At 34.4% G+C, this 11881-nt stretch overlaps 2 protein-coding genes across 2 annotated transcripts; both read right to left on the bottom strand.

Annotated features, from left to right (window-relative positions):
* Positions 1–910: 910 nt before the first annotated feature.
* On the bottom strand, positions 911–2210 carry LOC129302183 (uncharacterized). The gene has a single exon (XM_054940872.1). It carries the CDS (start codon positions 2070–2072, stop codon positions 1074–1076), a length of 999 nt encoding a protein of 332 aa, XP_054796847.1. The 5' UTR covers positions 2073–2210; the 3' UTR covers positions 911–1073.
* Positions 2211–10765: 8555 nt separating this feature from the next.
* LOC129303836 (basic blue protein-like) lies at positions 10766–11482 on the bottom strand. Its single transcript, XM_054943378.1, has 2 exons — positions 11210–11482; positions 10766–11112 (listed from the first exon to the last, which is right to left on the bottom strand). The coding sequence occupies exons 1-2, from the start codon at positions 11391–11393 to the stop codon at positions 10913–10915; spliced, it is 384 nt and encodes a 127-aa protein (XP_054799353.1). The 5' UTR covers positions 11394–11482; the 3' UTR covers positions 10766–10912.
* Between the last annotated feature and the right edge of the window lie 399 nt (positions 11483–11881).

The raw sequence follows: 11881 nt of genomic DNA, 5'->3' as shown, positions 1-11881 counted from the left end.
ATGGGTAGCTTGTGAGATATCTTCTTTAGCCTTCTGCAGGGAAAATCGACTAAAAATGCTCGACTTTATTAATAATATAAATATAACTATATTTTTTCATTTTGAATAATATAAATATACATATATATATAACTATATTTTTTCATTTTCTAAAAAATTAATAAAAATCTAAAGTTTGATTGGAGCATAATGATCAATTTATTATTATCTTCCTCTCATTTTCTTTCAAACAAATTAAATAACATTATATTAAAATCCCCTCATCCTCATCTCGATTAAAATATCCCCTTATTTTAATTTAAAAAAAAGTGTTATAATCCTCATCATTGTTGTAGATAGATACGTCCATGTCCAGATGATGTTAGTTACTCCGCGGTATTTTTTCATTTCTCAAACACTGATATAATTTTCTCAAGATCTTCTGTTGTAGTGTCTAATTGGTGTGGGTCACGTCACGTGGCTAAATAAAATGAGTTACATTTTTTGTAATCTATTAATTGCTACTTTTTATGTTTTACATTGATATTAATCGTGATCAAAAAATACACTGATGAAAAAGAAAATGAGTCGGGGAATGTTGGAAAACGTCTTCCAAGAAAATATGGGCTCCAAATTTTCCTGTAATTAAACCATTGAAGCAGCATATATATCATATAGCTAACTAGGACATATTAAGAATTGGTTTCAATGCTCGTTATACGGACGAACACTGAGAGCTTATCATCTCTGAACTGTTTAGATTTAATTTTTTAATTTTACAATTTTTCAATGAACTTTTTAAATAATTCTTTTTTAAAAAATTAACAGTTAAGAGATTATCTTTATTTTAAATTCTATGTCTATTTAAATATTTAAAAAAAATTAAAGTCAAAAGCTAAAAATCTAGATCATTCATATTAAATCTGAACAATTTAGAAGAAATGAACTTTCAGTACTTATGATCAGCATTGAAATTGGATCTGGACAGACACATGGCTGATAAAATTTTAAGTGCAAAAGCTGATAAGCTACAAGCACCTGGTGACAGATACATGCGTGTATGGTGTCTATGATATATACATAATATCCCTGGGTCAAACATGGTATTGCTCCAGCTGAACATCTCTGGCCTTCAAGGGCACATACTCTCCTAGATAGGCTTCCAGGTGATCCGATAAAGCGGACTTGTCGATATTCTCATGGTGATAGGACTTGCAGACAAAATAGAGCACCGTTTGGATCACCAGCCCAAACAGGAAAAACACAGACAACAAGAAGAAACACAGTATCGCATAAGCTGTTCTGTCGACGGAACCCAGCCTCCATCCGTGCACCACCACCACCTTGAACAAAACCTGAATTAGAATAAACGCAACGTTGAGCAGCAAGAATATCACTATAGCAAGCCCCATCTTCCCCTTTATCAATTCCCTGCTCTTCAGCATGGCCTGTACCCCATACGACTCCTCCAACACCGACACAACGCTAGCTAATTGCCAAATCAGAGTCAAATACACAAACCCAGCGAAAAACAATATGGCTATGATCACAAGGATGGCAATCCCTCCACTTTGGATTCCGATGGTAACTGCCCATATGAATACAACCAAGAATGCCACGATGTGATAAGCAAAAAAGGCAGCGAAGACGCACAGGAAAGTGACCATGAGGCGTTTCCAGACCTTCGGAACGACGCTCATGACTTTATGGAAAGTAAAGTCTCTGGCGGTGTAGATGGAGGCGACGGTGTACACGACGGCAGAGGTGGAGAGGAGGGAGAATATAAGGAGGAGAGTGAAGTAGAAGATCTTGAAGAGCCAGAAAGTGGCCCATTCAGAGGAGAGGAGATCGGAGAGCTTCTCATAGCGGGGCGAGCCCAGGGGAGTGTTGCTCATTTCCTGGGCGTTGTAGAAGATTTTGTGTAAAAGTAGGTTGGTGACTTCTATGTGGAGGAGGTAGATGAAGGAGAGAGGGAGGATGAGAGTAAGGGTGATCTGGGTGAAGATCTTTCGCCATGATGATACGATCTTGAAGGATTCTGTGAACACGCTGAAGAGGCTCAGAAATTGCATCTCTTCCTGTTCTCTGTCCATGGTTGCAGAGATGGGAGATCCGGGGGTGAGACGATAAGGTTGCTTATGACTGACTGATGAGGACGGAGCAAAAGAGAAGACTAGATCAACGGCATGACATGAGCTGAACGATTCCGAGAATTAATTGGGGTCTGAACTGGAGGGTGGATTTTCTAATATGTTTCAATGACCAAATTACCCTTCTTAAAAGAACAAGTTGAAACTTGAAAAGTCAAAAGTCAATGGCTCGTTTGGAAGAGAAACTCTTTAGCCATTCCGCGTCAGGAATAAATCAAGTCATCTAACTGGTATTGTCTGAAATATTTATATGCAATGAATTTATAATTTAAATTTCGCTCTGCTTGTTTTTTAATGCCTTATTCACGTTTTTTGAGACCAATTTTTTTATTAAAATTAACGATCTTTTAAGTTTTAACTGGTTCGGAAAACGACTAAATATTTGTAATTTTCCTTATTTTGTCTTGTGTAGCTTTCATGGTTTAATTGGTTTTCTACTGTAAAGGAATATATATGGCGTATTTTCTATAGTGATTGTTTTGCTTTATTGCTAGGTAAAGAATGACTCTTATATATGCAGTATAAAATTTTCCAGAATGAAAGGGCTCGACCTCACGAGCGCATGCACATGTGTGTGCGTGTGCCTTTTGCGTAGTGAATGCATTAAATTTAAAATACTCCATGAAACAATGGGGGTACAAAGAGGCATGACCAAACGAGGCAGATTCAAACAATACGCGTGCATGCGTTTAAAAAGAGGGGAGAGAAAGTGGGGCGCGGATCGCAATGATGGACGTCGGAAGCATCTTAATCGCGAAAAAGGACCATCTAGGACTGAAATGCAATTAAGTTTGTTTAAGAAAAGACTAAATTACCCCCTTAAAAAAAAGGTCTCCTCTCCCAGTCTCCTCTCTCTCTCTCTCTCTCTCTCTCTCCTCCGTCTCGTCTCCTTCTACAGTGTTCAATCCGATGACCGTCAACTTCTTCTCTCCTTGAGTACTCCTCCATGAGCAAACTCCCATATCTTTGACTCTTGGAGTTCCACCACCTCCGTTTGCCATTTCCACGGTATTGCCTGCAATTCCGACGATTATTTGGTGATGGAAATCGACCTTTCCTCTAAGAACCTATCAGGGGTTCTGTCTTTTTTATTCCATTGGCCATCTTCATTCTCTCCAGAAGCTCTCATTGGGTTCAACTCCTTGCACGGCGAAGTTGCAAAGAATTTGAGAAACTGTGTCCACTTAGTGTACTTAGACTTGAGAAAAAACGATTTCTCAAGACCGTTTCCTGATGTATCTTCTCTCAACCAGTTGCAATATCTCTTCTCTCAGCCCTTGAGTCTGTGATCCATGTATCGTTGGTCGCTTTGGTTTTCCTCTTCCCTCTGATTCTTTTACATATCGTTAAGATTCACCTGAAGACGACAACGGAGATAATATAATACTTTTTTAGGTTGAGCTTTGTTCTTTTCCGTGTTATGTACTTCTGTTTTTTCAATTGCTTATAGTGCGCCCCTATACTTTTTAAGAATAATTATTTGGTAATTAAGGGCCTCGCAAGGTAAGATTTCGACATCTAGATCCAATTATTGTAGCTCAAGTCTTTTGGAATATAAGAGAGAATTTCACGCCTTGGGAAAAATTTATCATTGTCGTTGTTACCTTCCCAATCTTCCGCCATTTGGCTCATATATTCTGTGATTTCTTGCAAACGAACGAGAACAGAGTTGATTGGCAAGGGAAGATTCAACGTAGGCGTGGACCAAATGGGGATTTTAATTCTGAGTTTGGTAATCATCCTCGTCTATATTTTGATGTCAAACAGGCTTGGAATATTGGCGGTGGAGGAACTGGAGGGTGATCACCGCACATGGGCTCTGCAAATCAAAATCATCTTAGAAACCTCCCGTGGCTCTATCTAATGAATTGTAGCCTCAAGGGGCAAATATCGGTGGGAATAGGTAATCTCACTGAGCTTCTAAATTTAGAGTTTTCGGATAATTTAACATCGGACGAGATTCCATTCTTGGAAGCCAAAGCAAAAATGAACACAAACATGTGAATATGAATTCCGGCGCCGGTGGCCGGGGACTGGGGAGGAGTCTTTTTTTGTTAAAAGAAAGTATGGGGGTAATTTAGTCTTTTCTCAGATAAATTTAATTGCGTTGCAGTCCTTTAATCCCGATTCAGAATCATATGGTCCATTTTCATAATTAAAATGTTTCAGAAATCCTCTATTGGGATTTTCCCATTACAAAAAAAAAAAAAATTGGCTAAACGCGTGAATACATAATACTAACCAAGTATTGGATATCCCACCAAACCGGCCGATCGAGAATAAATTGGATCGCCGTAAGGATTATGAATCAATTTTTTGCATGGAGCAGTAGATCATCGGCAGAAATTCTCACAGCAGGGGTAAAACAGCAATTTTTATAATTTACAAACAGTTCCATTTTATTTAAAGATATTTAATCATCAGGAGATATATAAAAGCTGTGCTCTTGTCAAATTCCGTGGCACTGTTACTGTTAAGAATTTTGCATAGGTCTACTGAGGGGGGGGAAGCCATTGGATGGGGCAGATCAGAAATGATAGGGCAGTGTGGACACGACGAGTCGGTAACAAGGGCAAAGGCGTAATTATGGAGAGAATGGGGTGGCGTTCGTGGAAAAGCGGGAAAATGTTATGTAATGGCCACCTCAAAGGTCAGCCAAGATTTGCCAAGGCTGGTCGTTCACGTTGAGGCGGGTAGCAGACTCTGACTGTTCAAAACCTGGGGCCATGTTATTCAAAGTTCAAACTTTTCTTAGGCCGATATCAATAATCCATCGCCCCTAGTCATTAGTCAACGCCCCGATATCAATAATTCAATGTCTATGTGTGTTCGGTTCCCTTCTTGGAAATTTCTTACTTCTGGTTCTTTAGATATTAGTTGCCGTAAATGACATGAGATGACTAAGCTTTGAAAAGAATATGCCCTCAAGTAGGAATAAAAATAAGTTAAATTAAATTAGATTTTGGTTAAAGAAGTCTAAATTTGTGTGATAAATTAAAAGTTTGAGCCTAACTTAAAATCTGTATAAAATTTTTTTCATTACTTAAGTATGAGCCTACCAGTTTAACTTGGCCTAAAACCTTATTTAAAAGTATACTTAAAAATAAATATTTTAAATAAGTTTGCATTTCAATTTTAAACGTCTCAAATATACTTTAATATTATTATAATATATAACCTAATTTATCAATTACAATACATAATAATTAAAAGAACTTATCAATTTTAATACAATATAACAATAAAATGATAGTATTAAAATTAATATATAAATCTATGATTGAAAATATAATTAAAAGTAATCAAAAATAAATTAATTAAAAATTAAATAGTGAAACTAGCGTGTTTGCAATATATTACAATATATATATATAAAAAATAATTAGACTTGAGCTCACGGGCTAGGTTTTGAAAAAATAGACTTCACCTATTTTACTAAATATGTTTAATTAAAAACCTGAATTTAACTTAAGTTTATTTAATAAATAAATTAGGTTAGATTTAAAGTAAATTAAACTGTAACGCTTTGCTAAAGACTTGCTTTATTTCCACCCGTACCTCCAATCCAGTGTTTTTCTGTTGGATAATGACGATGTGGCCAGCTCAGTTTGTTTTAATGTAGAGGCGGCCACGAAGTAATCCACTATGGATTGAGAGTACAAAGTCCACAAACAAATGTGCAGCAAGGTTTGGATTGGGTAGTTGATGGATGAACTTCCATGGTGGCTTGCCAGTTTTCCGTTTTAGGCCTTGTGTACAAAATTATCATCGATAGCTTATGCTGTGGAATGGAGATTTGGTCGACTGAAAGAGACTGATCATTCAGGTTCGAATCTTCATTATAAAATATATTTAATATTTAACCATACATTAAATGGTGTTGCCTTTAATAAAAAAAGGATGTATGCTTTTAATACGAAGACACCTGTGAATAATAAAAAAATTATTCTTAATCTTCAAACAAATACTATGTTATTTCAATATATTGTCAATCATCGAGCGATATATTTATAAATTCCATAATAAATTCTATACTAATTTTTACATTACTTCCTCCCTTTTTTATAGGAGGAACTATTGTATACTTCATTTATTTTTTTAATAAAAAAAACTATAAAAATTAAGATTATTTATTATGTATCTCCTAAATTTCTTTCTAGAAAAATCAAAGTTTTTTTATACGAGATAAACTTATTTCATTAATTACAAGTGTAATTTAGTTTAAATATTTAAATTTCATATATAATCGGTGTGCTTAATTATCATATTTAGAATTTAAAAGCTTTGTTTTCTCCAATGTTCAATAATGTAATGAAATGTTCTATTACATTGTAAAATCTGGGTATTACATAGTCGTGGCAATTAAATATTTTTCCATACAACGCGCATGACAAACAGTGACATGAAAAATGAAATAAAAGTATGTTGATTTTGAACAAAAGCTTGTATGAGAAGTTGAAAAGTCAAATATAAAAATAGCGAAAAGATACAGAAAACAGATAACATAAAGAGTGAATAAGTTTAGACATGCAATGATCAAAATGCTCTATTAAATTTAATGTTCAGATCTTTTTGGATTAAACTCAATTAGGTTCAAGCTTGGCTAGAATGCTCAAACAAAAATATTATATTTTTTAAAAATATATTAAATATTAATTAATTCTTTAAGTTTTGCATTATTTTATATTAAGATACCATATATTTAAGTACATGATTATAAATATTTTTAAAAAATTAAAAAAAAATTGTATTGATATCAATTTTTTTATATTGATTTTAAAACTTTAAAATCACAATTTTTTAAAAAATAAATTGAGTTTTCTATATTTTGTAAGCATCTCATAAAGAATATTTTATTCTCCAACAACAATAACTATTTCAATTACAATCTATATTATTCAAATTTATGATTTCAACAACAATGGCATTTAACAAACTTTACCATATCTAGTCTACATTGCAACAATAATTTGACAGCAAATTAAATTAAAATTATGTAAAGGAAGTAAACAGTGCATTCAAACTTTAATCTATTCAAATATAATTAAAAAAATTAAAATTATATTGAGATAATTTTAAAGAATCAGATCGAACTAAGTGGTATAAGAGTTTGATCTTCTGTCCAATTTAATTCAAAAGGTTAGTATAATGTATTTAATCTTTTTTATCCTTTGGACTAATATTTTTTACTAAACTGAATCAAACCATATTTATTTGAGTTGGACAATATAATTGAACTTTGTATGGCGCTAATTCTACAGAACAAAAAATTGTTATGAGAACAAGTTACTAAACAGGGAATACCTATTACTTGCATGTTTAATAAAATATTCGAACTCTAGTCAAGTGCTGCAACGCAGCAAGAGAAGCAATGCAAATAGACGATTGGCAATGGAATTACGTAACTACGGCAAAAGACAAAAATTCATCTCCCCATTAGGCTCAACAATCATTCTGGGCCACTCACAACCCTCACAAAAAGTTGCAAGCACAAAAATCAAGAAGGCTATACAATAATAGAAGAAAACAGGCATGGGCCCAATGACCTGGAGTGAGCCCAAACAAGGAAAATATTAAAAATATAATTATCCAACCTTTTTTTTTAACCCTCAAATATGGAAGATGGCAAACCGAGGTGATGAAGTGAAAGACGCTTAAAATGGAAGAAAGGCAGAAAAATATAATATAGCGGGCAACTTGTTACATCCCACATAAGAGGAATTTAAGAAAGGGCCTTGATATATGAACAGATATATTGTATATTTGAGCTAGCTTTTGAAAAAAAAATAATATTCTCATGACAAAGTGGTATTAAAATTGGAATCGAGTTTGCTTGATTGGTGGACTCTTCTAACAGCTACAAGTAATGGGGCTTCATAGATTGGCCGAAATAATTGTTATGTCCTGCATCAAAGGAACTTGAAAAGAATTTTGAGTATATAAATGAGTGTGTTACATACTTCATTGAGATAGCTTTTTGGAGAAAGCATAATGGTCTTGTAACAGGCTGATATGAAAATATCTTGCTCTCATATTAACTTCAAATCATTGTAGATTTGTTTTTTTACGTGAGTTTGGAAGAAGGTTTCATTTGTCTTATAATTAATTTTTAGTTTTTTCTTTTTATAATGTTTCAACAAGGATTTTAGGTTGCCTTGGTTATTCAAAAAAGAGAGGAGAGAGACTTCAATTCACTAGACTGGCATCAGGGAAGGGAGTCAGGGACACAATGATCGTTACTAGGGCCAACCCCACTTCCAATCACCCATGATCATGATTTTGAGTTGGGGCTAAAATGTGTATTTTTCTTCAAAAAAACATTAGACATCTTATATTAATAAGTAGAGCATTTTTTCTTTAAACTATTTTTTAGACAAGCAAATTTTTTTAATTAGTGATCTATTAACTTTGTCATTTTCTATTAACATGAGATGTCATTTGATATTAATTTATAGGTTAACATGCAATTTAAAATTTGGACTATAGATTCAAAGGTAATTTAAATCTTAAACTTTAAAGAGATACATTCTTAACCTTGAAAAATTAAGATTTAAGCAATTTCACCCCTACCGTTAACTTTTAACAAACGTCCGTTAAATTCATTTAGAAAAAATTACACTTTAAACCTTAATTTGATGAACGTTTGTTGAAAGTTAACTGCAACAAAATTATCCTAACTTTAATTATTTAAGATTTTGAATGCACCTTTTTAAAAATGTAGAGTTCAAATCACTTCTAGACCTATAATTTAGGGTTTAAATTACATATTAATCTATGGTAATATTATAAAATTTTCAAGATATGAGAAAAAGGAATAAAAAAAGGTAAATAATAATGACAATGATAATGATAAAATTATATAAAATAAAGTTGTAAATTTTAATCATGAGCAAAACAATTTTTGGTGGAGATTATGGTAGGTATAAATGAGACGGTATCAAATTGACTATTTTTGTTCTTATTAGGTTGGGTTTTGATAAACTATGAGTGGCAGCGTTAGGAGCGTAACATGATCTTTTGTTACAAGCACACTTTTATATTTTTTCTTGTTTGTTCTTTGACATAATGGAATGTCATAATAATATTGGTGAAAAAAATATTATCACTTTTTGTTACGGAAAAAATTAGAATAGATTCATCTTCACACTTTTTTTTCTATCTCCTTATTTATCATAAAAGCATTTGGTTATGTTTTATAAATTTTCACCTTCATTGATTAATTCAAACTAAAAAACTTACATGCTCCTTCAAAATCTTTTTAAAAATTGATATAATATATAAAATACACTTTTTTCATTACTGTTGAATTATTATTTATTAGAGAGCATTTTTTAAAATACAAAAGGATTAATATACAATTTGAACCCTAAACTACAAATTTAGGAGCAATTTAAACCCTAAATTTTTAAAAAGGTGCATTATGAACCATAAACAATTAAAGTTGGGACAATTTCACCCTTACCGTTAACTTTCAACAAACTCTTGTCAAATTAGAGCCTAAAATGTAATTTTTTTAAATAAATGAGGAACATTTGTTGAAAGTTAAACGATAGTAGCAAAATTATCCTGACTTTAATTATTTAGAATTTAAAATATATATTTTTAAAGTTTAGGGTTTAAATTGCCCTTGAACCTACAGGGTCCAAATTGCATATTAACCTTAAAAATAAATAACATTTCAATTCTAAATATCAGTTAATTTGTTCGTTAGTTGATTAAAAAAATTACAGACAATGACCTAAAAAATTTAATAGACTTAATTAATATTAATTTTCCTAGAAAATCATTTTCTTAATAAATGTTAGTAAATATTTTAGCAATATTTATTAAATTTTATTTTAATAAAATTTTAAATTGCCCAATATTTTTTCAAAAAAGTTTAAAAATAAATTGATACCAAAATACATGTCACGTAAATAGAAAATAACAGAATTAAAAAATTATCAAAAAAAAAAGGAGCATACTTTTATCCCTCCTAAAAAATAATTTAAAATAAAAATATTTTATTTATTAAAACAGGACGAATGGTGTTGTACCCTTAAGTTTTAACTCTTACCTAGCCTGCTTGACATCAAATGGGCCAATCACTTTGTGTTGTCCCCTCCTGTTTGGTTGCCCTCCCTCCCCTCTGTTCATTCATTTGCTGCTCCATTAAAAGTCTATTTTAACTTTTTTCGCCTCCATTAATTTTTTTTAACTAATTCAACTGTACTGGTGTTTTTTGCTTGACGGAAAAAGAGGTGTGCTTGACTACTCTTCATCGGATTTACTAATTTAATCTCTTTTTTCCTTTTTAGTTAAGGAAAAAAGCGTTCCAGCATCGTTGAAGTTGGTACTAGCTAATCCCAAGAATGAAAAAGCTCCCTGGTGATCGGCGCTCGAATAATTTTGAGGTTTAGATGTTAAGTTTGGCGTTGAATGAAGCGAACCGAAACACACATTTGTAATGCGGTGGTGATCAGCGAACTACCCACACCCACACACACACACATATTTGCGCGCGCGCGCGCGCACAGAATCCTAACCCAGATATGCAGTCGAGGACTTCGACATATGGATCAACCCTGCCTTGCCCGACAGATCACACTCATCACTGACTCAAAGTGACAGTGACAGGCACAAACAAACATGGAGAGTTTGAAGCAAACTCGTGCGCGTTCCATAACTAGCCAGCTCATTACTCGCGGAATTTTATCGTTACAGGTTTACAGCACTCACATGCACACTAGCTAACACTAACAGAAAATCAAGATGGTAGTATTGGTGATGATGAAAGGGCTCCATCACGCTGCATTAATAGCAAGTCTCATGCCGGATTGGCAGTGGCCAGGATTGCCGCAAATGAAGTAGTTCTGCCCGTGCGCTAGCCTTATTTGGTCCTTCCCTGAACTCAACACTCTGGCACCCGCCGGGGCACTGCAGCTCTTGTAACCATTTCTGTTCAACGCCACCACATTGTGCATCGTCGCGTCGTAGTTGAAGACTGCCGTCATTCATCAACTGTCACTAAATTTTCAACTTTTTCTCGGGCATTTAGCAGTAGCGGGGAAATAAGCAGGAGGTGACAGAGAAGTACTCACCGAGGACATCGCCGGCTCGGAATCTCTTCCCTTTGGCCCAGGTATCGGAGTTGAAACTCCAGCCTCCAGACCCTCCCACCGTGTAGGTTGCTGCATTTGCGGCATGAAGCTGAAGTAACAAGCACAGCAGCAGCATCCCGGGCGCCAGAGTTCGAGCGGCACCGCCTCTTCCCTCCCACATCATCCTCTCACTCCTGGCTGCTTCTAGAGCCGAGCCCACTAACTACTAAGTATAGCTAGCAGAGCGATCTCGGCGGTCTGGTTTGATTAATTGCACGGCACATGTCAGCTTATAAAGAGGAGGGGTGGGGTCATGAGGGATAATATAAAAATAAAAAGTGAGGTTATGTGGTGATATTCATGATTATTGATGAGTATCAGGTTGTAAAAAATTGGCAAGTTGATAAATCAGGGGCCCAGTGCTTGGTGGGACAGGTTGGGGAGAGTAAAGAAAGAAACAACCTCGGGGAAGTGGCATGAATTTAGGGGGATAATGGGGGGTTAGGCTGGGGATATGATTAAAGTGGTGGCGCTATCGACGACGGTGGTTGACACCATAAAGGATTAAAGTTGCTGTAGCCCACCCGAGAAACTCGATTAGACACCACATGCACCTACTGCTTCTGCTTCTTTTGCCTCTTCGATTTCTGCGAAGTCGGACCAAAGTTAGCA

The sequence above is a fragment of the Prosopis cineraria genome, unplaced genomic scaffold (genome assembly GCF_029017545.1).
Source record: "Prosopis cineraria cultivar Desert tree isolate PC_DT_omini unplaced genomic scaffold, ASM2901754v1 PC2, whole genome shotgun sequence".
Taxonomy (NCBI): Eukaryota; Viridiplantae; Streptophyta; class Magnoliopsida; order Fabales; family Fabaceae; genus Prosopis; species Prosopis cineraria.
The sequence above is the reverse complement of the archived record's forward strand: the minus strand, read 5'-3'. Positions and strand labels throughout refer to the sequence as shown.